Here is a 26,951-nt window from a genome sequence, read left to right as displayed (position 1 = left end):
AGGGTATAACATTCGTTCTCTCAACTTCTGATTTTCTGAAGTTGATAACAGCGAAAACACGTTGTCTCCTAATTGAAGGGGAAAATATCTTGGAATAACATTTCCATTTCCCAATAAAAAAAAAGTTACGATCGCTTTATTTCTTAACCGTTAAAATGAATTTTGACGCTACGAGCTGGTTTTAATACAAGTATTTTCCTGCTCGAAAAAAGATTGCATTTATATAAAATAAATTGTTTGCCTTTTCAAATTTCTGCCGACATAGTGTTGGAATATGAATAAGTATAATTTTATATAAACAGCGCGGGAGTAAGTAGGAGTAAGAGCTATTTTTTTTTTTTCATCTTTTAAACAAGGTATAACTTTCGTTCTCTCAACTTCTGATTTTCTGAAGTTGATAACAGCGAATACACGTTGTCTCCTAATTGAAGAAACAAAATATCTTGGTATTACGTTTCTATCTTCCCATAAAAAAGTTGCGGCCGCTTTATTTCTTCCCCGGTAAAATGAATTTTGACGCTACAAGCTGGTTTTAAAACAAGTATTTTCCTGCTCGAAAAAAGATTGCATTTATATAAAATAAATTGTTTGTCTTTTCAAATTTCTGTCGACATAGTGTTGGAAAATGAATAAGTATCATTTTTTAAAGCGCGGAGCACCTTTTGAAGGAAAAAGAGCTATTTTTATTTATCTTTTTAAACAAGATATAACATTCGTTCTCTCAACTTCTGATTTTCTGAAGTTGATAACAGCGGAAACACGTTGTCTCCTAATTGAAGGAAAACAAATATCTTGGTAGTACGTTTCCATTTTCCCATAAAAAAGTTGCGGCCGCTTTATTTCAAATTCTTCAAACTCGGTCAAACTATCATCAATCTCTTTCTCTCTCTTTTGTTGTTGTTGTTGTTGCCTTTTTTGCTTTCGTTTTCAGATCAACTGGGTGTCAAGTAAATTACACTACACGTTCAATAAATGCAAGGGAAAGATTTAACGGTGGAGGCAAAGGACGTATTTTACTCAGTGGGAACATCATAATTATTCAGTATTAACATCGACATCCATTACGACTGTTCCCTAGGAAACCAACAAATATCGATGGACGATGCTCCCCCCCCCCCCCCTTCCCCCGAAAGATTGATGGGAATATGAAACATCTGAGACTTGGCATTCATAAATTATACTTAATTAAAAAAAAATGGGCAATCCAACCCTGTGGTGGAAATTCGCTTTGTAAAGGAAAGCAAAAAATCATGGGAAACATTCATAAAAGTTTGAAAAACGATCCGATAAACAAAAACAGAAGCCTTTGCGGGGTGTGAAAATAGCCATTAAATAAACCACCCCTGACTTGGTAATTCTTCTCCCCTGTAATTACCAGTGTCGGAACTCTGACAATACGCTTTTCATGTTATCAGCTTGATCAATTTAGCGAATCATTCATGTATGGACCTCCTCTATTATGAAACGCTTATCTCAGCTGCCTGGACCGGATCCCACAATAAGAGGAACAAACGAATGTAAAGAAGTAACTACTCTGGAAGATTACCGTTTTGAAAGAAGAGGATGTAGGCCTAAACGTAGGTCAAACTACATGACAATACAAACTACCACTCTAACTTATTTACCTTTACGAGGGCATGTAGCCATTTAAGAGCAGGTTTGAGTAATAGGTATAGCCACGAATATGAGATTTTTTTTAAAGGGAACAAAAGCAAGGCAACATAAAAAAACAAGTTTTCTGGCAATAAAGACAAGCGATTGCAAGATGAAGAAATTAATTTCTATTATCATTACTATTCTATTACAATATTGTAAGCATCATCATCGCCATCATCATCACTTCATGTATACATGTACATGCCATCTACAGAACTGATCATGAAACGAGGATTAACAAAGTTTTATTGACAAGATAGGTTGAACGAGAACACAGATGAAGACGAAGACAAATAAATTGAATTCTCACGAGGGGATAACCCAAACAAGTCTAGCTGTTCAATGGTTATCCTGATAAATGGGATTTGCGTGTCATTTTATTTTATAAAATATATTTAGGCAATAGTGGTAAGATGGTAATATGGTAAGGCACACGACGGCCTTTTTTAGATGGCAAAATTAATATTTCAAATTATGAGAAACGAAGTCAAAAGTATTCAAAGTAAATATTATTTTTGTTTTTTATCTCAAAATTCATTTCCCAAATAGTCCTATATTTGATTTGCACATTTAAAAGAAAGGGCATTTCGTGTAGATCATGGCATAATGTTGGTCAGAATATCGTTACAATTTTTTTTTTATAAAACCCATGTAAAACGAAGGCTTAGGCCTATTATTTATGGCTCGGTTGATAATCGGCCGAGCTTCAGTAGACGACAATCATTGACAATGGGGGAATGAATCAATTGAACAATGGAGGTATCAACCGATCTTACGCAATTTGTATTGTGAGTGTATTGAGAAGGAAAGACGAGAAGCTTCAGCAAAATAAGACGGCAATTTCCCTAAAAAAATAATGGACCTTATTTTTCGTATTGTTGAACAAAACTTATATTTTTAGAAATAAAAAAGTCCGAACTTTCATTTGTATATTTACAAACATATCACGAAATTGACTGAATGATGCGCAATGAGCAATGTAAGTAGAAAGCACCGCCATATTTTCCATTACTGGCGATGTAACCGAAATCGCTCCGTCACATGGGAAACTAGTCTTTTACCATATTAAAATGTTTTATAGACTTTGTTTGTTTAAATGCCTGACTTCCCAATTATTTTACTTTTTTATGGATTTTTTATTTTTTAATGGGGAAGGAAAAAAATTCCGCCCACCGCCCCTACTCCAGAAAAGCAATCGAGGACAACTAAATGATTTTTGGGGGCCTTACAACTGTCAATTAAAGTTCACTAGGAAACCAAAAAATATCGATGGACGATGCTCGTAATTACCCCCCCCCCCCCCCTTTCCCCGACCCCGAAATATTGATGGGAATATGAAAATTGTAGTTTCACGGATATTTAACCTAGTGTTATCCATTACGACTGTTCCCTAGGAAACCAAAATATCAATGGACGATGCTCCCCCCCCCCCCCTTCCCCCGAAAGATTGATGGGAATATATGAAACATCTGAGACTTGGCATTTATAAATTGTACTTAATTAAAATAAATGTGCAATCCATTTGCTTTAAAGAAAAGCAAACAAAATTAGGGGAACGTATTCATGAAAGTTTGAAAAACGATCCGATAAACAAGAACAGATAACAAAACAAAGGCCTTAATTGCGGTGTGCGAAAACAGCCATTCAATAACCCACCCCTGATGCAAAACCGGTTTTGTTTGGCTATTCACCGGAGCCAACGCGTAGGCTGAACAGGTCTGTTGTTTCCCGATTCGGGCATAAATAGTGCGCCTTATAATTGAATAGACTGGGTTTAATACGTTATCACTTTGCAGTTGTAGAAAGAAAGACACGCAACCGATATTATTGAAAGTTTACAACAAAACAAATTGGCCCGAATTCACAAAGCAAGGTTTGAGCTCAAACCTCCTTTTGTTTCGCCAAACTTCAAACAAGGAGGTTTAGCGAAACAAAAGGAGGTTTGAGCTCAAACCTTGCTTTGTGAATTCGGGCCGCTGTGTCTCACTCAGGCCTACAATACACGTATATCTCTCTCTATCTTGTCTACTCTACCTCGATCAAAATTAGCTCGCAGACAAAAGCCCTTGTCAGTCGTAATACATAACATAGAGTCTGATTTAAGAGACTGCAATACGTCATGTACTGTACCTCTCGAAACAACCATCTATAGACCAGGGGAATCTCACATCTCCCTGCATAGAAAAAAACTTTCAAGATATATCTTTCATATCTTTCAAGATATAGTGTATGTGCCCGCAGACTTATCAAATGTCCCTGCTCGAGAACCCCGTATTTCTTTATAGGGGCACATTACGGTGCGGGATCAGTCCAATAACTCTAAAGGCCGATATTATGTTATGCTATCTGTGCCATAATAGATACACTTGTATTCATATTACCGGACGTCTCGTAGTTTCACGGTTCAGACCTATTGTTATCCATTACGACTGTCAATTTAAGTTCACTAGATAGGATGATGCTCCCCCCACCCCCCTCCTTCCCCCCCCCCCTCCTTCCCCCCCCCCCCCCCCTTCCCCCGACCACGAAAGATTGGTGGGGATATGAAAGTTGGATTGATGACTGTATCTTGGAAATGTTGTAATCAACACCCAAGTTCGAACAGACCGCGATATTTACGATTGTTTTTGAGGTCGCCGACATGTGGCGGGAATGTCATAATAAATCTGTCATTATTTGAATGTCCTTGTTGCGACTGGTCAAATGCCATGGTGAGGAGCAATTATTTCCGATGACAAAAACATTTGTGTATTACAAAAAATTCCAACATTTTAGAATTGTTATAGGCATACGGCCAATTTACACCTGTAATCTCTCTCTCTCTCTCTCTCGATAATAATAAATCCATCTCAATCTCGAATAAACACTGTCGCCTTCTTATCTAAAATGAGGCGTCCCGCGTCATGTCAATCAACACCAAAGTTTAAAACACGCGTATATTTGACATTGTTACGCGCATTTGTTCTGAAAGCGCCGACATATTTGTGGCGGGAATGCCATAATAAATCTGTCATTATTTGTATGTCGTTGTTGCGCACATGTCATGTTGTTGTCCACATGCCATGTGGCGTGAGATAACATTGTTCAATTATTAGAGCATGCGGACCATTTAGATTGGAAATAAGAAATAAGAAATCTTGTTTTTCTAATATATATAAAAAAAACTACAATTAGTCTCTTGCATTCTCTTTCTTTCCCTCGTTCTCTGCAATTCCCCTCCGGCTCACTTAATTTTCATCTCCCCCCCCCCCCCCCCCCCCACTATCTACTGATCTATATATGACCTTCTCTTTATTTGTTTTGGAATAAATAATCACACCCTCTACAATCTTTATGAAATTCCGTAAAAAAAAATGATTTAAGTCCAACAAAAATAAACAAAAAAAAAATCATTATTTGTAAGAGATGGAATTAAAAAATTAGAGAGGGTTGATGAAGTAGGTGATGTAAAAAAAAAAGGGGGGGTTGGGGGGGGGGTAAGGTAGGATAGTGTGCGCTTAACAAACAAATTATACACAACATATAAGCACAGACCACAAACAAAATAATGTCCGTCTCGGTTTGGAAATAAGATTATTCGAAACGACATAATTTTATGTGCTTTCCTTCAGGCGCAGACGCATGGAGGGAGAGGGGGGGGGCAACGGGGCCAGGCCGCTTCCTCCCTGGCCAAAAAAAAAAAAAAAAAAAAAAAAAACGGACCCCCATCCCTGCCAATAAAAAAAAGTTTAAAAATAAGATGGTAACCACAAATATCCACTCTCGCTTTTTATCTAAATGTATCATTTCATTAGTCCTCAGATCTTTCAACACCCACCATCTCTTGCATCCTCTTTCTTCCTCTCATTTTGATCATTCAGATTCATCCGCATTTTCATGCAAAATATTTTCTTCATTCTTTCTCAATCTTTCTTCTACTCTTTTTACCATCTTTAATGAGGCATCATGTCAATCAACACCAACGTTTCAAAACACCGCGTATATTTGACACTGCAACGCGCCTTTGTTCTGAGACCCGGTTCTGAGAGCGCCGACTCAGAACATATTTGTGGCGGTCTGGCGGGAATGTCATAATAAATCTGTCTTCATTCTTTCTCAATCTTTCTTCTACTCTTTTCACCATCTTTAATAAGCTGAAGAAAAGAAAGAAAATCAATTACAATATCACCGACGCTTGAGAAATAAATAGTGAGAGAAAGAGAGCTACAAGCGAAAACAATTAAATATCGCTGATGTTACCGGTTAGCCGTCGGAAAGAAATAAAAGTAAGTCCATTATCACCTGCGCTCGAGAAATGCAAAGAGCGACCGATCGCGGGAGAGACAGAAGCGAAACCAATTAAATATCTGTTGATTTCTATCAATTCTTATGGTTCATTCTATATCGAAACTATTCCGGCACGCAATATCAAGAAGGTAGTCGCTGCCGATCGATATCGCCTTTGTTCGGATGGCCTATTCATGGAGCAATCCAGAATGCACCCAGAATGCGCCAATTAAGTCGTTAATTACCGCATTCTGGGTACATTCTAGGTACATTCTGGAATGTGGATTAACGGAACAATAGATTCTGAATAGGGCATTCTACATGCATTCTACATGCATTCCGAATGCCAGTTGAATAAATCCGTGGCGCCTAACCATTCAGAATGAAGTATACATTGTGTTTTTTGACTAGCAGTAATATTATCAGAACTCCAGATAACTTTTATGATGGATATATATTATTGTGTATCATATAATGATATGTAATCATATTTTCCATGTAAAAATAAATATTATTTCACAAGCCTAATTGGGCTTTTTACGCAATTTTTCCTTTTCATTTCTCAAATTTTGTTCTGCGTTTATCATGTTTGTACTCGAGTCCGATACGATTCATGATGTATTTTTATTTTTAAATTTTATTTTGTTATATTGTATTTATATTATAATATATATAATAACAATAATGGGTTCTTGTATAGCGCCCATGTCAGTCAGATTTGACCCTCCTGCCATAAGGCGCTCTAGCATTTCGAGGAATAAATTCCTACCAGGTACCCATTTTTGCTTTTTTAAATCAATTGGAAATAAAAGTCTTAAATTGAATATCCAATGAATAATAGTCCTCTCATTTATGTAGGTAGCGATAATACACATTTCCGAATCTCTATTATTAGAAAGTGTGCTATTACTCCTAAATATGTTATAAAATCAATCTTCTTATTAAATACACATGGTTGAATAAATCACATTAACTAGAGCCCATGTGTTATAAAGCATTTTTTCTTCTTAAAGTAGCTTCACAGCAAGAGATATGATTAGAGAGGTACCCTGTTGGACTGCTAGCACTTGAGTAACAAACATTAACATTATGAATATATTGGCATTTTCAATGTTTTTGTAGAATAAATTTGTTTTCACTCTGCAAAACTCTAAATGTTAATGGATTTGACCATAATACCCACACCGTTTATACTTCCATTAGTACCTAAATGGAGCTGTGGCTCATAAATACATACATGTACATGTAGGTACTATATTTATTATATGTACTATAATAATTCTTATAGGAAGATACATGTACATGAAGTTAATACACCAAAATCACAGCAAATCAACAAGAAATAACAAAAACAACCCCAGAATTAAAAAAAACTGAAAAATAACCCACAATTTGTAGAACAATTATTATCAGCCTTACGACTAAAAATTAAAAATGAATTGTATTTTCTATATATATTTTGCATTCTCCATTTTCAACTCCAATTTTTCAAAGCGATTTGAGGAATGAGCCTCGATAACTATTTTATTGCGAGTGATATCATTTTAAGTACTATGAAAATATAATTAGTTTAATAGTGCAGTGTGCAATCCCTACTATAACAAAATATTGTTTGAAAGTTGGAAAAAACAACTTCATTATCATCAGAATTCAATGACCTTTGTAAAGGTTCCAACCAAGATTGAAAAAAGGGGTTCTTGAAAGATCATAGCACTTTTCTCTGGTAAGTCAGACTTTGTACTTAGGCCTTGAGCATTTAATTGTCTGGTCGATTCGGCGCCTTACAAATCTCATGTATTATTATTATTATTATTCACAGGTGTTTTTGTTTTTGTGTATGTGTTGGGATTTTTTTTCATCAAAACTAAATGGGAAAATATTATTGATATACCTGCATCTTTGGCTAGCTTTTCCCCCAGAATATGCATTGCATGATTTCTCCCCCCCCCCCCCCCCTTCTTCTCCTTCGATATTGAAAGTACATGTAGTTCTGTGGTATGGTATGGTAATTTACACATCAAAAACTCACATCAGCACACAATGTTACACAGAACCTTCCACATCCCAATATCGATACCAACACAAAAAATATCAAGAATGAATTGAATGGCATCTTGAGACTGCAGTAACATAATTACTGCAGTAATATAATTACAGAACTCAGGATTACCTTCCATACTGTTGGTGTGAAGAATGATATGATGTAGTCAGTGGCTTATGATTGGAGAAGACACACTAAAACAATTTTTTTTTTAAAGAGGTTATCACACAATCCAACCCAACCCATCGAAAAAAGGCAGGTAAAAATCTCACAAAGCAGGTATTAAAAGGGGATTAGAAATGATCAAAGAGATCAACACAACAATCTATGGGCTATACCGAGGATCTTGTGTGGCAAATCTTGAGAAACCGGGATTCCTAGAAACACAAGGAAGCAGCCAATGTAAATAGTCAACAAAAATAAAATAAAATAAAAAGAAATCTATCAATCTCATGCAAAGATAACATTACAGGGGGAACTTTTAAAAAAAAAGAATAATTAATACATTATAGCCAGCTTTCTGCAGTATTGAGAGATGACAACATATTCAGCCCCTTAAACATCAAACAACTGTGACTTGGATAAAAGTTTACATTTGTACAGACTATAATTAAAATGTGCTGATCTAACATCTCGTTTGAATAACAATGTAAGTGATAAATACATATACCTCTACTTGAATAGAAGAATAATCAAGAAAAAACATGCAGGTACATATGTACTTGTCTTAATATTAAATGTGGATGCTAAAACCACATCATTAATAAGAAAGAAATTTGTTTCAGAAAGAATAAACAGCACATGAGATATTATATCTTAAAGATACGATGATAAAACCACATCCTTGAAGAGATTGGAACATATTTCACAAAGACATGAAGTGAATGTGATATAAAACAAATAGGGTAATGTACAAGTACTTTACAATTCCATTCTTATAAAATATGCAAATACATGTACATGCAATATTTAATAAGATTAGATAATGTAGACAAAAGTCTAGTAGAGCTTTGTAAACTGCAATGCATGACAAAAATGGCCTATTGTAACTATTTATCTAAAAATATTAAATATATAGCAGGTGGCGAATCTACTTCATTTATGTGTAACCTTCACCCCAGAAGAGCAAACAACTGCATTTATCGATATGCAGTTTGCATTCTGACAATTATAGTACAAAACATAATAGCAGGTAAATGAAATACTTCATTACAGTACACAGTGGGAAGGAAGCATCCATATATTGGAATCATTTACTTGATAACGGACTTAGCATAGTAGTCCCGTTATCAAGAAAATATTGTGCTGAGAAACTCTCTCATATACTTTGATGGGAAATCTTGTAGATTGATGGGCAATAATACAATAAACCTCTGACAATGAATAAATGTATATCTTGGGATGAGATTTCCTTTAAGCTGAAATTTTTTGTTGTTGAATGAAATTGAATATTATTCTCTAGTGTAGAGGGGGAGGGGGAGGGGGTGAAAGCAGTTGCCACCTGGGCAAGCTGGGGTGGGTGCGGCAGGAGTTCAGGTGGTCAATGGGCACCTAGGGAACTGATAAGTTCTAGTCCTATATTTGAGGAGTGAAGGAAAGCAATGACTATTCCTATTATACTAGAATGTTGGGGAGGATGTCAGATGAAACAGAAACGAATGCAGCATCTGCCCACTGAGGATAAAGTGAGAACTCATCTAGGAATTTAGGCAATGCATGCTTTTAATCTCCATGGTGTTACTCACTATCCTAATAGACCATTTTTGTAATGCAACCTAATTTAATGCATAGTCTTTTAGCAGTGCCTCAATATAAATATGTCATACACCCGTAATGAATAATTGCATTTCAATAGTTAGAATGCAAAATGCATACGTGTTGGCAGGTAGGGCGAGCATAGCTGGCAACAACTTATTTATGCAATTTGCATTCTGACTATAGAGATACTATTATTTGTAACAGATGAATTCAATTATTTGTATTGAGGCAATTAACAAAGACGTATGCATTAATTTGGTTACAGTGCGAAAATGGCCTGTTGAAAACTCATCCAGGAATGTATGCAATGCATGCTTTCAATCTCCATGGTGATACCCACTGTCCCAATTCCTTTGTTATCCATGCACGGTACATGCAGCTGTCTAATTAATGAAAACTAATTTGCTAACGCTCATTGCAAGGTCTGTACAAATTATATGACAAGGAATACAAGAATGGTAAGAGAACTTATTGGATTACATGTGGATAACTTTTGCACATCATACTTCACATATAACATTAACCACAGACCAAAGTAAAGTTTGTTTTCTTAAATTTAATATTCTAACTTCTACTCCTCTACATTAAGTCCTTCAATGAATATTGCAGTCGTGATGACAAGATAAAATGACACCATAAAGCAAGTAATATACACAAACAAACATACATTATACATCTACTTTCTTTGAACAAAGGAGGAATAAATATAAATGTAATTCTTTTCAGAAAGCTCTAATACGATTACTTGCAGATGAGCAATGATTGTTTTTAATGTTACCTGAAAAGCCATGCTTTGCCTTTGAGCCAAAGACATCACCAACAGTATCATTAGGACCAAGCACGACAGGATCCATGATGAATCCTTGCTCATATTTCTGGAATTATCAAAGAGTTTTATAGCAAAAGTGAGAAAGATATATGTACATGAAGGGAAATGGGTCGGAAGGAGAGGGAGAAAGAGGAGAGGGAGGGAGAGAGAGAAAGGGAGAGAGAGGAAAGGGAGAGAGAGAGAGAGAGAGAAAAAATAGAAATATAGTTGAGGGGGGGGGAGAGAAATATAGCGAAGGAGAGAGGGAGAAAGAGAGAGAGACACACACAGAGAGAAAGAGAAATATAGTTGAGAGAGAGGAAGAGGGAGAAGGACAATATTAAGCATTCTTCAAAAGTTCACCTTCTCAGACTTTGCAAGGCAATACAACAAACATAGAGGCCGAAATTCACAAAGGAGGTTTGTCTACAAACCTTGGTTTTCGTACGTCATATGACGCATTTTACGCGTTTTTAACAAACCTGGTTTGTAAAGAACAAAAGGAGGTTTGAGCTCAAACCTTGCTTTGTGAATTCAGGTCATAGTGTTAATTGGGAATATGACATGACAAAATACCAATATATGGAATAGTAGAATTAAATCCTTCACTACATTCACAGAATGCTTTTATCTCCTAACAATAATTCTTTGGTAAAATGACTTACTTGTTACTTTGTTCACAGAAGATATAATATCCTGATTTGAATACATTTCTGAGCTTTTTTTATAGCTTGTTTTCCCTCCCTTCCTCCCTCCCTCCCTCCCTCTCTTTTCTAATACTCACCTTTACTTTCCTGACTTCATTTGCTTGGAACTCAGGAGTACAGTTATGATGGATGATTCCAATGCCTCCACATAACTAAAGTATGATACAGATTAGAGAGATACAAGAAAGAATAGGAACAAAAAATTTTAAGGTAAAAACTGTCGGTTTAGTTGCATTTGTGAGAGAAAAATATGAAGAAAAAAGTACAAAAAAAGCAAAACTACATGTATACCTGTATAAAAAAAAAATCTTTTTCTCAAACCACATATTATCATAAGCAAAACGACATGCACTGTATCTGCACATATTGGGACTTCATTGTAGAAAGTGTATTGGGCTGTATATAATTGATACCTTGGTCAAACACACAAGAGCAACACCAGACTGAAAATTGAAAATAAATTAAATCATCCCGACTGGCCATGAATCTCCCTGTTAGGATTTTTTGTACAGTGGTTTGGCACTGGTATGACTGAGGTATCAATGGTATTTTAAGAGATCCTACTTCCTGATGCTTCTAAAATTAGACAATGCAGGGCTCGAATTACCCACCGGCAATCGGCAATTTGCCGCCATGCCCCTCTCACTGGCCGGAATGCCCTTTTCAAAATCAAACCGTTTACGGCCACAATATTTTAATCCACAAAAGTTTTGCCGACATTATAGTCATCGTAAGCCAACCCGACTTGTAATGTTCAAAAAGGTTTTGTTGCCCATACGGAGCTCTAAAAACAATGATAGTCGGCAAGGTTTTGTTGCCCCTCTGGAGCTCTAAAAACAATGATAGTCGGCAAGGTTTTGTTGCCCCTCCGAAGCTCTAAAAACAATAATTACCGGAAGGTTTTGTTGCCCCTCCGGAGCTCTAAAAACAATGATAGTCGCAAGGTTTTGTTGCCCCTCCGGAGCTCTAAAAACAATAATTACTGAAAGGTTTTGTTGCCCCTCCGGAGCTCTAAAAACAATGATAGTCGGCAAGGTTTTGTTGCCCCTCCGAGGCTCTAAAAACAATATTTATCGGAAGGTTTTGTTGCCCCTCCGGAGCTCTAAAAACTATAATTATCGGAAGGTTTTGTTGCCCCTCCGGAGCTCTAAAAACAATGATAGTCGGCAAGGTTTTGTTGCCCCTCCGAGGCTCTAAAAACAATATTTATCGGAAGGTTTTGCTGCCCCTCCGGAGCTCTAAAAACAATAATTATCGGAAGGTTTTGTTGCCCCTCCGGAGCTCTAAAAACAATGATAAGTCGGCAAGGTTTTGTTGCCCCTCCGAGGCTCTAAAAACAATAATTATCGGAAGGTTTTGTTGCCCCTCCGGAGCTCTAAAAACAATAATTACCGGAAGGTTTTGTAGCCCCTCCGGAGCTCTAAAAACAATGATAGTCGGCAAGGTTTTGCCCCTCCGATGCTCTAAAAACCATAATTATCGGAAGGTTTTGTTTCCCCCCGGAGCTCTAAAAACAATAATTACCGGAAGGTTTTGTTGCCCCTACGGAGCTCTAAAAACAATTATAGTCGGAAAGGATTTGTTGCCCCTCCGGAGCTCTAAAAACAATAATAGTCGGCAAGGTTTTGTTGCCCCTCCGGAGCTCTAAAAACAATATTTATCGGCAAGGTTTTGTTGCCCCTCCGGAGCTCTAAAAACAATAATTGTCGGAAGGTTTTGTTGCCACTCCGGAGCTCTAAAAACAATAATTATCGGCAAGGTTTAGTTGCCCCTACGGACCTCTAAAAACAATAATAATCGGCAAGGTTTTGTTGCCCCTCAGGAGCTCTAAAAACAATAATTACCGGAAGGTTTTGTTGCCCCTACGGAGCTCTAAAAACAATAATAATCGGCAAGGTTTTGTTGCCCCTCCGGAGCTCTAAAAACAATAATAGTCGGCAAGGTTTTGTTGCCCCTCCGAGGCTCTAAAAACAATAATTATCGGAAGGTTTTGTTGCCCCTCCGGAGCTCTAAAAACAATAATTACCGGAAGGTTTTGTAGCCCCTCCGGAGCTCTAAAAACAATGATAGTCGGCAAGGTTTTGCCCCTCCGATGCTCTAAAAACCATAATTATCGGAAGGTTTTGTTTCCCCCCGGAGCTCTAAAAACAATAATTACCGGAAGGTTTTGTTGCCCCTACGGAGCTCTAAAAACAATTATAGTCGGAAAGGATTTGTTGCCCCTCCGGAGCTCTAAAAACAATAATAGTCGGCAAGGTTTTGTTGCCCCTCCGGAGCTCTAAAAACAATATTTATCGGCAAGGTTTTGTTGCCCCTCCGGAGCTCTAAAAACAATAATTGTCGGAAGGTTTTGTTGCCACTCCGGAGCTCTAAAAACAATAATTATCGGCAAGGTTTAGTTGCCCCTACGGACCTCTAAAAACAATAATAATCGGCAAGGTTTTGTTGCCCCTCAGGAGCTCTAAAAACAATAATTACCGGAAGGTTTTGTTGCCCCTACGGAGCTCTAAAAACAATAATAATCGGCAAGGTTTTGTTGCCCCTCCGGAGCTCTAAAAACAATAATAGTCGGCAAGGTTTTGTTGCCCCGGCCGGCCTCCTAAGCTCTAAAAACAATATTTATCGGCAATGTTTTATTGCCCCTCCGGAGCTCTAAAAACAATAATTACCGGAAGGTTTTGTTGCCCCTACGGAGCTCTAAAAACAATAATAGTCGGCAAGGTTTTGTTGCCCCTCCGGAGGTCTAAAAACAATAATTACTGGAAGGTTTTGTTGCCCCTACGGAGCTCTAAGAACAATAATTATCAGCAAGGCTTTGTTGCCCCTACGGAGATCTAAAACAATGATAATCGGCAAGACTTTGTTGCACCTACGGAGATTTAAAACAATAATTATTGGCGAGACTTAATTTCCACTATGGAACTCCTAAATTAATTGGCGGGACTTAATTAATTGCCGATACGGAGATATGAAAGAATGTCTTCATCCAAATGACTGAAACGTTTGGCACAAAAACCGTAATGACTCAGGCTTAGTTTTTCAATCCATCCTTTTTATTTGAACCAATCAATATCGGGAAGTTTTGTTTACCCATCGTTGGTTCAACATCTTTACTTCGCGTTGTGACCTTTTTTGGTGCGTTTTTACAGTTTTTAATCAGTGAAAAACTTGGATTTTTCTCGGGAGGAGGGTCTGGAATTAAATCAGAAAATGATTAAGAGTCGAGATAATGGTACAAAGAATCGTCTTCTTTCCCATACGTTTTAATTAAAACGTCATAGCTTCCGCCCATCGCGCGGGAGGGGTGTGAATTGAGTTCAGAAAAGGATAATACCGGTAGTCGAGATCGAGACGAATCGTCTTCTTTCCCTAATAATTTATTAAAAACGTCTAAGCTTCCGCGCTTCCCTTGGAATTCAGAAAAGGATAAAGAGTCAAGAACGGTACAACGAATCATCTTCTTTCTCTAATAATTCAATGAAACGTCAAAGGGGGAAACTCCCCCCCCCCCCCCTCCAGCTCCCCCCCCCCCCCAATTTTTTTTGAAAAGCATTTTAAAGAGAAATAGAAAGAAAGAGAGCAAGAAAGAAAAATAGTTAACTACCAGTTTCTCAACAAAATAAGGTATCAAAAATTGCTCATCTGATCGTAATTAAACGCCTAAAACCCCTGAGCTTCCGTGGGCTCTGCCCCCGGGACCCAACCAAGGGCCCTTTGGCAGGCCTCTTGATACTCATCTGACTGCAATTTAGTGCCTAAAACCCTTGATCTTCTGGGGGCTCCGCCTGCTGGACCTCACGCCAATCAGTGTCCTGCCAGTGATAAAAAACATGTTCATCTGACAGTAATCAAATGCTTAAACCCCTGAGCTTCCGGGGGCTCTGCCCCCTGGACCCCACTGGATGCTAATCTGACGGTAATGTAATGCTTTAAACCCATGGGCTTCTGGGGGCTCCGCCCGCTGGACCTCACGCCAATCAGTATCCTGCCAGTGTCACAAATAAGGTATAAAAATATGTTCATCTGACCGTAATCAAATGCACCCTCGACTCCACCATGGGCCCTGAGGCGGGCCCCTGAATGCTTATCTGACCGTAATTTGCCTTCAACCCATGAGTTTCCGGGGTGAACAAGGTATCGAAAGATGTTCATCTGACCGCAGGCACGTAGCCGGGGGGGGGGGGGGGGGGGGGGGGGGCAGTGGGGGGGCCCCCTAAAAAAAAAAGCCAAAAAAAGAGAGGAGAGAAAAGGAAGAGGACGTATGAAGAAAAAGGAGCAGACAAAAAACATTTTTGAAATTCAGACAAGGATTAAGAGTCAAGAACGGTACAACGAATCGTCTTCTTTCTCTAATGATTTAATGAAACATAAAAGCTTCCGCGCTTTGCTCTGGAAGGGGAAAACTGTATTCATGCAGGCGAGGATTATTTTCGAGAACGGTACAACGAATCGTCTTCTTTCTCTAATGATTTAATGAAACGTAAAAGCTTCCGAGCTTTGCGGGGGAGGGGGGGGGGTTTGGGGTGTTAAACCCCCCCCCCCCCCCCCTTCTTCGGTTTTTTTTTTATGTCTGTATTTTGGAGCAAACCCCCCCCCCTTTTTTTTTTTATAAATGAAACACACACACACAAAAATTATGCCAATGGCTGATCTAAAAAAGGTGACCTCACCCCCCCCCCACCCCTCCCCCCCCCCCCCCCCCCACCCCAAAGGGAACAAAATGTCAAATTTTCAAATTTCGAGACCAAAAAACAAAAAAAAGTGTCCTCTTACCCCGCTTATTCAGCGGCTGGCTGAGTCGTTGCGATTTTTTGGGGGGACAGAAAAAAAAAGTGGGCCCCCCCCCCAAGGAAGAAATCCTGGATCCCCCCCCCCCCCCCCACCTTTAAAACAACGGCGTGAGGTGATTTTACGCGCACTTTCCACATTGGCCTTAGTGCCCCTTAGGATAGATTTGTGCCCCTTTCAGTGGATTTGTGCCCTCTCAAAAAAGTGGCCTTGACCCAAATTTGATGTAATTCGAGGCCTGCAATGTATACAAAAGCGTGTTCCTTTTTGAAGTACAGTGTATACATTTCAATATCCAAGGAATAAAGGAGACTTTGAACAGTATGTAGTACAGGTGTGCTGTTCCTGACTACATACAAGTACATGTATTTAAAGTGCAGGACTGGAAAGTAAAATGAACCTAAACAAAATAAAATCTACACCTTGTACATATTAAAACAAGTAAAATGGGATAATATTACATGTACAAATCATAAGCATGATTTATCATCAGCAGGAATAGAATTTGGAATATCTACACTATTTTGAAGTCTTTTACTTTAAATTTCCATACAAATGAATTCAATAAAACCGTTATTTCCATCTGCATACATACATGTATGTACAATGCATGGAGTAAAAACATGCCATATATATATAGCAATCATTGTTGTACAGCTTCTTTTGCAAAAGTACTCAGCAATTAAGAGCTTCTATAAATACACAATGACTGCAGGTCCATGCACATCCGTCATCCACTGACACTACATATCATTAAAAATATTAGTTTCATATTTTTGCACATGATTTTACTAGCTAGTATAGATGGAGGTGCTCAACTAAGCCTACATGTATGCGCATATGGTGCCTTGTAGATGCATGTACACACTGTACATGGTATGCGAATCACCTTGCTGCCTACTGAACATAATACTGAATTGAGCTGGTCTTGTTTGCCAATGAATGTATAAATTGAATTTCATTTCCCCTAACAAAGTTAACAGCAATTGCAGCACTCTCTCTTTCTGTAACACAATCCTCCACATCCATTTTTTCCCCCTCTTTTTTCCCCCTCTCTTTCTTCCCCCCCCCCCCCTCTCTCTCTCTCTCTCTCTCTCTCTCTCTCTCACTCTCACTCTCTCTTTCTCTCTCCTTGCTGTAGATGTTAAGGTATGGTGAGTGACTATATTGACTTTGCTTTTTATAAGATAACAATTTTATGAAAACCAGGAAACTGCATTAGAATGGTTGCTAATGGCAACACCATCCATGTGCATTGGAGAAGAAAAGATTTAGAGGATCCATCTCGGCATCAAACTGAAAATAAAAACAACAATGGTCTGCTACAATGACTATGAATTACAGAGCGGAAAAAATCAAGAATTGAAAAATCCATATATAGAAAGACCATCAACTATGAACAAATTTAAAGCATATGTGTGTTTTTAAGGTTCTGCATGAACAAGACAAAGTTTGTCAAAGGCAGGACTTATATCAGCAAATCTAGAGAGATGTGATATCATTTATAGATTGCAGTTTGTTGATTTGTAATATATAAGAACGTGCAAGACCAAATTGATACCATTACCCATATGAAATACTTTTACAAATTAAAAAAAAACATACTTGGGCTTGGTACAAAAGTATCCAATGTTTCAGGCACGGTACAAAAATCTAATACTAGACAAATTCAAAATATTAAAATCAACATCTGTTTAACTTCAACGGTGTAATTTTTCCCATTAAATAACCAAAATATTCAACAACAAAATACTTTATTGTAGTAGCCATTAAGGTGTTGTTGGAAAGAATCTCTAAAAACAAACACATAAAATTAATTTTACTACTATACTAAGCAGCTTGTTTAAATTTTAGCATATTTTTCTTCGTCATCATACGATTTTGTACGCAATTTGCTACTTTTCATTCTGAGTGCCCTTAGATATTTAATACAATTATCAACAATCCAATCTAATTTCCATCCATCCTCGTCCTTCAACATCGAGGGCAAAGAAGATAATAACTGTAATGCATTTCCGTGGATGATTTCATGGGAGGTAAAAGTGATTAGGAGGCAAGACTCACTGCCATCGCGATCGCCATGGAGGACTCTGTGACGGTATCCATAGGAGACGACACCAACGGAGCCTTCAAGGTGATGTCCTTTGTCAGCTGGGATTGCAAATCCTATTATGTGAGGGAGAGAGGGAGAGAGGGAGAGAGAGAGAGAGGGAGAGAGGGAGAGAGGGAGAGAGAGAGAGAGAGAGAGAGAGGGAGAGAGGGAGAGAGGGAGAGAGAGAGAGAGAGGAGAGAGAGGGAGAGAGAGAGAAAGAGAGAGAGAGAGGGAAAACAACAATAAGAATCATCAATATTTTTACTGCTGTCAATCACTGAATTTAATAGAAACAGAATCCTGCAAATTATAATTAATTTATTGAAGAGTACGTGAATGAAAACAACCCGCAAGTTTGAAACAATATGCCGAGATGGAAGCAAAAAGATGGGTTGTAGGACATATGCTCCAGTGACCGTTGCTCCACAGACAGTATTCCCATCTTCAACAGTGGACCACTCAATGCACACATACTGTACACAATCATATAATAATAATATTTACCCTAAAAGTAACACAAAACCTGAGGGCCACCCTAGCCCTATTTATTGTGAGCTCTGCTCCTATTTGCCCTGTATTCAAAAATGTATAATTTCCCTTTTTTTTTAAATCAATCATACAGTCTCCCTCCATATGATTTTGCAAATATTTAGTATGAACAAAAATATTCTGTCATCAATACCTAAGAAAATGTAAGTTTATGAAATTTTCTGTAAAGAGCGAATTGGAGTACAGAGCGAATTGGAGAGCAGCTCACAAGATATGGCATGGTGTTGCCAATTTTTGTTTCACTAAATAGAACAGTACACATTTATAACTATCCTATTTTTAATTGGATGTTTGCTAAAAAAATTAATAATTTGTTTCCCTCATTCATTTGCTTTCATTAAAACCAACGTAATATCAGGGTGGACTTCCCCTTTCGTGCATGCGGCGACATCAGATAAATGGGATATGTGCCACATTTTAAATTAATTTGATATTGAAATGGATTACCCTCATCAGGTTTTACAGGCCATTTCTCGATTTCAAATGTCAATGGAAAATTGGATAGTCGAGATATTCTGCATGTACGGTGTACACGTAGAATACAAATTCATACATGTATTTGACTAATGCACAAGCAAAGCCATACATGTAACTATACTGCAAAATTGAAGAACACTACACCCCAAACATACAGCGCGAAACGTTTTGAGTGATCGGTACACTTTAAAGATAAAGTTGAGTTCTGGTCATGCGATTGCATTGTGAAAGACACGGTATGGAATCGATCAGAAAAGGTTGATCCTCTAGTATATATTAAGTATTGGTGTATAGTGCAAGGTTCTGGAATCATCAAAATAATGAGAAATTTGGCCCAGTTTTGGTAAAGTTACAAGCACTGTACACAGAAATATGTATATGGGACTACACGAACATGTGGCATAAAAATCCGTCCCAACTTTTATGCTATAAACTCATTTGAAGAGCCATGCTTTTCAGGGAACATTTTTTATCTGATGTTCTTCCACACTGTCTACAATGATAATGCTCACAAAATATTTTTCAACTCTTTCCAGAACTCAACCTTCTCTTAAACTCCTACCCAACCAAAACACAGGCGACATGTATGTTAGCATGTCTGGCTAGAAGTAAACATCCCACAAGGAGATGAGCAAGCTAATTTATGCTCAGGCTATCTCACTCCAGCAGTAACTGTTGTTTCACATAACGACCTGCCAGCGAAGTCGACACACTTCAAGTCCCAAGACTCCTACTTACTGCCTTTTAGGCTACTGAAGCTTCTAGCATCACTGACTTCAGTTGCATTGAGCAAGAGAGCAAGGAAGAGAGATGGAGAGAAGGAGGGGAGAGGAAGAGAGGGAGAGATGAGAGGAGAGAGGGAGAAAGGAGAGAGGGAGAAAGGAGAGAGGGAGAGAGGAGAGAGGGAGAGAGGAGAGAGGGAGAGAGGAGAGAGGGAGAGAGGGAGAGAGGAGAGAGGGAGAGAGGAGAGAGGAGAGAGGGAGAGAGGAAGAGAGGAGAGAGAGGGAGAGAGGAGAGAGGAGAGGAGAGAGGGAGAGAGGGAGAGAGAGGGAGAGAGGGAGAGAGGGAGAGAGGAGAGGAGAGAGAGGGAGAGAGGAGAGGAGAGAGGGAGAGAGGAGAGAGGGAGAGAGGAGAGGAGAGAGGAGAGGGGAGAGGAGAGAGAGAGAGGAGAGGAGAGGAGAGAGAGGAGAGGAGAGGAGAGAGGGAGAGAGGAGAGGAGAGGAGAGGAGAGAGGGAGAGAGGAGAGAGGAGAGAGGGAGAGAGGAGAGAGGGAGAGAGGAGAGAGGGAGAGAGGAGAGAGGGAGAGAGGAGAGGAGAGGAGAGAGAGGAGAGGAGAGGAGAGAGGGAGAGAAGAGAGGAGAGGAGAGAGAGGGAGAGAGGAGAGAGGAGAGAGGGAGAGAGGAGAGAGGAGAGAGGGAGAGAGGAGAGAGGGAGAGAGGAGAGAGGGAGAGAGGAGAGGAGAGAGGGAGAGAGGAGAGGGGAGGGGAGAGGAGAGGAGAGGAGAGAGGGAGAGAGGAGAGGAGAGGAGAGAGAGGAGAGGAGAGAGAGGAGAGGAGAGAGGAGAGAGGAGAGAGAGGAGAGGAGAGAGGAGAGGAGGAGAGGAGAGAGGGAGAGATGAGAGGAGAGAGGAGAGGAGAGAGGAAAGGAGAGGAGAGGAGAGAGGAGAGAGGAGAGAGAGGAGAGGAGAGAGGAGAGGAGAGAGGAGAGGAGAGAGGAGAGGAGGAGAGGAGAGAGGAGAGGAGAGAGAAGAGGAGAGAGGAGAGGAGAGAGGATGAACGAGTAGGAGGTAAAGAAAGAGATGTGAGTGAGGGATAGAGAGTGAGAGATAGAAAGAGACAAACAGACAGAGAAATAGAGTAAGAGAGTAAAACAGAAAGAAAAGAGAAAAAGAGAGAGGGAGGGAGGGGAGAGGACTATAGGGATGAAACAGATCAAAGTGATTGTCTAATGGACTGTAAAAGGCCTGGTGCTAATTGAATTAAAATCATGCATATAAATTAAGTACCTCCTTCTGTCTTCTTTGGACAATTCACTTTGCACTCATGAAATTTCAACCAGTGCACAAGTTGCAATGTACAGTCAGTACATGTATCTTTTCCTCCAGTCAAATTGTAGCCAACCATGGCATTAAAAAGGCATATTTAAAGCATGAAAACCTGCAATGTAAAAAGCTTGATTTATATGTAGGATTTTGATATGGCTTCTAGTTATTTTAAAATATTAATATCTAGTATATAAGTATATGCATCATTGCACGATGTGATGAAAAACATGGCTTCTACATGTAGATAATATGTTTACACACAGTAAATGTGTGTGTATCCATCTAAACTAAATCACTTTGTTGATGTCTGCGGCAGCATTTGAATGAGAGTGACCTATTGCTGGCAATCCATCTTCGTGCATTAATGTTGAACTCCGCATAAGTTATGAAAATTGTGATACATTTTTCATAATGCATGTGATATGGTCTCCTACGTGGCTTATCAAACATGAAATAAAGGCAAACATTTGTTATCAATCTTCTTATAAAATGCAAACCAAGTGAGGTTCAGATTCTGTGCTCTTAAAGTTGCATAACTTTAGATTAGATTTTATTGTTCATCCATTTTGAATAGGTTGTATTATATCAATTTTATCATTCTATCATGTCTAATTGTCTTTGTTTTCATTTCTTTATTTCTTCTTGTTTGTGGGTGGGGGGAGAAGGTAGGAACATCTACAATGTAGGGGGTCCAGGGTCCAACGTGAAGTTATGTTTCATAATATAAATGTTTATTCATTTTTATTAATTTTTAATCTCAGACAACTCTTTTTGGAGAAAAAAAAATATTTCAGAAATCCCAGTACCGGTAGTTCACAGAAAAATTATGATGAACTTTGAACATGTCACTGAGCATTCATGATCATTCAAAATAAAATGTTGATGTTTATTTGTTAGTAGTTATCTATTTTCCAGCAAAACAAATATACAAGAGCTGTCGACAATTCCTCCTTAATTTTCTATCAAAATTCCACTTAATAAACAATCACATTGTTTGAAGTAAACTGAATTTCGATATGTTGAGATTAATTCTCTGAACCCTGTTGTTCCATAACTAGTCCATGCGAGAGAAAAGAAATTAAATTAAATGTCAACTTCATGTACGATAATATGATTCTATTTTTACAGTCTTGCAAGCTGCCAGCTGAATCTATTGGATGTGATGATATTGATGCAACAGGCGAGGCCACAACAACAAGTTTATCATTGCATCCTGGACCTGGTGAAACACCTATTATAACAATAATTTCTTCTCTGCCCAAACCCACCATTCTCACTCTTCCAACATTTTAGTATGATGTGAAACTCATTTATATTCATCAAATTCTTCTCTCTTTTTTCCATTCCCATCACAATCCTCTTCTGAGCCTCCTACTTATCCCCCCCCCCCCCAGAAAAAAACCCTCTCTCTCTCCACAATCAATCTCCCTTGATTTCCTCACACCCACATACATGTACAGCTGACAGCTGAATGCAAATTTATGGAAAAGTCAGGAGTATGGATCAATCTATGCATCCCATAGGTGGAAAGCCCAAGGACACAGTATAATAAACAAGTTTACTTTGTGTGAAAAACTGATATATCACATGTAGGCTAAAAGACACAAATCCTACGTTTCAAAGGTCACTGATTTAAGATCATCTGTAAACACTGTGACAAAGAGAAAAGTAGAACGCTCAATTGAGTCAATTCCAATCTAAAGAGGCAATTCAAGTCTAAAATCTCTGATGAAATGAGTTGGGATTCTTTTGTAAGCCAATGACAAGGATGCAAGTAGCTTAAATATTATGACTTCTATTCAGAAAACCTGTGAAAATCAAAAGCCAGTTAAAATTTGGGCAAAAATGCATGATTAACATCCTCCACATTTTAATACAGTAAAAGGTCCTTTGTTTCTCTTAATTATGAATTTAACACTTTGAAAAATATGAACAAAAGATCCACAATTTAAACAATGGTTAATACTTCCTTCATTTAAAAAAAATACAAAAAAAGCAACAACAACAAAATTAAACAAACAGAAATTGCATTATTTGTCATATTACGTTTGTTTAACCTTAACAAAGGTTGCATATTTCTTCAAGGCAGACTTGACGACAGAATTGGTTTCAGTCTTTCAGACACTTTCAGTTATAATGATTTAAATCTAATCTGTAACTTACCACTTGATCTGATGTGAAATCAATGTACCCAGGTAGGATTAAGAAGTCACTGCAAAGAAAAAAAGTTTAAAATGAAAATATATTTCATGAAATCAGATATCAACTTTTCTTTAAAGCTTATCAGTACTAGTTTACAGGAGGGATTAGAGCACCCTGCAAGGTCACTGGACAGGTGGTTATCTCATTAACTCAACTCTCAAATAACATATTAAGAAAAAGAGGATTATGGGGGACCAATGGTCACCGATTAGGTTTTGTTTTCTATACAGAGGGGGCAAGTAGCTACAAGTAGTGCAGTGGGCCTTTAAAAGACAGGCAAATAGAGGGTTAAAGTGCCTTCAATTAGTTACCTTTTGTAGGTGTTTTTGCAGTATCTTTACGTAAACCACCATTTAGAATACTGTAAATTACAAATTATGCATTAGCAAAATTCACTACGAAATATGAACATGCTTTTCCTGTTAGAGGGTCTTTACAGTGCATCCCAGAAAAAATGAAACCGAGAATTATCAATGTTTTAACATAAATTAATCACTATTATTATTAAATGACACATATTTGTAAAGCTTAGATCTTCTTCTTTCATTTGATGCAACTCCGTTTTGTTGACAATCAGCCATCATGCATGAAGTTTTTTTTCTTCTTTGTGCATGGCTGATCGTTAACGAAACGGAGTTAACTTCTTTGTCAACTGTTTGTTGCTATGGCAGGCAGCCAGTGAAAACGAATTTGTTTATTTAAATTATGGAAATGCAAGCATTACTTTAACAAACAGAACTTTGTTATTCCTGGCTCATTTTTCCTGATTAGGCCTGTCTTCATCAGCTCGAGATTGCTAAATAATCCGCCATTTTAACTATCCTGATCGCAAATTATCAAGCTAATAAATTTTACGTCTTCATCAGCCCGCAGTTGCAATTAATGGGATATTTAGTTGTGATAATCATCCCACGATATCTTGGGCTTGTTTGCAATATATCCATTCCTGCCAACATTAGACAATAAGAATTAGGAATTTTTAGCACGGTATGACTTCAAAAATGAGAAATCGCACTTGCAGTGACAGTATAACTGGTAATGCGCGGTAAATCTGTACCAAAAAGCGAATACAAATTCGCTGCTCAATCATGCAGCCATTCCTGTTGGCAGGAAAAACTGTGATAACGTCATTAAGAACTCGTAGCTCGTGCACAGTTTTTCCTTCATAATCATTTTGCCTTCGGCGTAGACTAGAAGGAATGAGATTTAGATGACGTCATGCGCAGCGAGAGTTAAAATACGGCTTGCAAGATTTTCAACATGGATGTTGATTTAGACCCATAATTTCCTGAAAATGGACCATTAAACGGATTCATTCAGTCAAGTTGGAAAGTGGAACCGATAGCCTAGGCCTAATTTACAATATAAAATCAATCGGATATGCATCCGGTAAAATATCAAAATTAGGCATTAGTTTGGCCAAGTTTGGTGTAAAGAAACGTTTCACCAATTCGTGAACACTTACGCCTATGGTCCTGTTCTGTCTCTAAAGAGAGGAGCTGACCCTACCCAAATCAGAGGCTAACGAACGAAAGAGACAAAAAATTTCGGTCAAAATTAGCGCATGCAACAGGCGTACGCTTGCATATTGCGCAATGCAGCTATTTTGCTATATTTAGCAAAACAAAATAACTCTGCGTGTACGCCTTTTTCGTTGATCTGACAAAAAGCGGACAAATATTGCCTAGATTTTAAACCAACTTAACAATAGTAATAATACACCATTACTAGGGTTCGTTTTTCACCATTTTTTTTAAATATGTGAATAAAAAATGTAATAATAATAATATATTTCAAATTTCAAGACTCACCGATGTTTCAATCAAAAGAAACAGCCCCTCCAAAACTCTGCAATATTCATATCATTTTGGTTGGACTCTCGGACTCAACGAAAAAGACGTAAACGCAGAGTTATGTCGTTTTGCTAAATTTAGCCAAACAGCTAGCAGATGCTCCATCGCGCAATATGCATGCGTACCGTATTTGCCGGCGATAAGGCCGCACCCCCAACTTTGACATTTCAAAGAGGAAAGAAAAAAAAAAAAAAAAGGAGAAAAAAAACAAACAGACAAAACAAAATAATCATAATTTTCTCGAAAACACAAATTTTTTTTTACAAACTGATGCCAAATTCATCCATATTCTTATAATTTACCGGAAGTTTAGCTAAAAAAGTGATCGCAGGCAGATTTGGTGTCCGATATACCCTACCACAATGTACTGCATGAAATGGAAAAACAAAATGGCGACTTCGGATGGATGTTCGCGGCAGCTCCGTTAGACTGTCCCTTCCTTTACCTTTGCAATGCATTGGCACGAACTTAGATCAAGATCTATCGGCACATGTTGTGTTAGGACGTTTATTTTCGTCTTCATGTCAACAATGCAAGACTTTTTGATATTTTTCTCTTCCAAAAATACTGCGGCCTTTACGCCGGCAAATACGGTATGCATGGCGTACGCATGTAGCTGAATGTGCAAAACCTGACGTCTCCGCGATATCGCCATTGACTTATAATGTGTACTCACTTCCGGGTTTGAAGCTTTAGCGGTCCGAATGCATATTTATGTGCGCGATGGTACCATGATTCGGACAGAGCGGAGCTCACGCCTCCCTAATTAGCTGATTAAAAAAATATTGGAAGGGTATTTTCAAACTGTTGCGGCAAATGATCCCTTCGGGCTAGCGAAAAAAAAAAGCACCTGGATATTATCCCTACGTCTAGCCTTACTTAAGCCACGGGGTGCGGCTCAGGAAAGTGAGTTGTCTGGAGCTAGGATGCAAACAACATTTCAATCGCTGTTTTGACCAAGATATTTTTAGAATTCCGGGGTGGCCCCCAATGGGGAATATGGAGAAAAACTTGCTCTTTCATATGACACATTTATTGAGTTTCACGAGTAAAAAAGGTTTGAATTTCAAAATTGTTCATAAGAATTAAAATCATTGACCAATTTTGCATAGTCGCACAATGCACGTAGACCACATAGGGATGCCTGCAATCTCTATGGGAAGGATTTTAGCACACAACATCGGGTGCGCAATCAGACACCCTACCACTACCATAATACCAGGGAGGACTAGACTCTAGATAGGGTGTCTGAACGATTTTTCAATTTTCAATTTGGGATCGTTTTTCACCATTTTTGTTTGATATTTGAATAAAAAGTGTAATCAGAATAATACATTTCAAATTTGAAGCTTCACCGATGTTTCAATCAAAAGATACAGCCCCTCCAAAATGCTGGTATATTCATATCATTTTGGTCAAAATCGACGAAAAAGACGTCCACGCAGAGTGATGTTGTTTTGCTAAATTTAGCCAAACAGCTGTATCGCGCGATATGCAAGCGTATGCATATCGTACGCATGCTGCTAAGCCAATGCGCGACTTGCAAGCTTGAGCTACGCTGTCTCCGCGACACGTGCCATTGACTAGTATGGTTAGCGTTCGTCGCACAAAAAACCCGGAAGTGAATGCACGTTATAGTCAATGGCAATATCGCGGAGACAACTCCGCGATATTGCCATTGACTACAACGTGTATTCACTTCCGGGTTCT

The 26,951-nt window shown here is 38.4% G+C and overlaps 1 protein-coding gene across 3 annotated transcripts in view; it reads right to left on the bottom strand.

Annotated features, from left to right (window-relative positions):
- Positions 1–26,951, bottom strand: part of LOC752101 (inosine-5'-monophosphate dehydrogenase 1b) — a 51,994-nt gene that overhangs the window by 23,690 nt on the left and 1,353 nt on the right. For 2 of the 3 annotated variants that reach the window (XM_031000307.1, XM_031000309.1), the window contains exons 2-6: positions 23,350–23,398; positions 18,089–18,190; positions 11,314–11,388; positions 10,500–10,596; positions 8,302–8,340 (exon numbers count right to left, since the gene is read on the bottom strand). In XM_031000307.1, coding sequence (XP_030856167.1) covers positions 8,302–8,340; positions 10,500–10,596; positions 11,314–11,388; positions 18,089–18,190; positions 23,350–23,398 — 362 coding nt within the window. The remainder of the gene's footprint in view (positions 1–8,301; positions 8,341–10,499; positions 10,597–11,313; positions 11,389–18,088; positions 18,191–23,349; positions 23,399–26,951) is intronic. The other variant, XM_031000308.1, reaches the window with a different exon arrangement.

The sequence above is a fragment of the Strongylocentrotus purpuratus genome, unplaced genomic scaffold (assembly GCF_000002235.5).
Source record: "Strongylocentrotus purpuratus isolate Spur 01 unplaced genomic scaffold, Spur_5.0 spur5_scaffold_6, whole genome shotgun sequence".
Taxonomy (NCBI): Eukaryota; Metazoa; Echinodermata; class Echinoidea; order Camarodonta; family Strongylocentrotidae; genus Strongylocentrotus; species Strongylocentrotus purpuratus.
The sequence above is the reverse complement of the archived record's forward strand: the minus strand, read 5'-3'. Positions and strand labels throughout refer to the sequence as shown.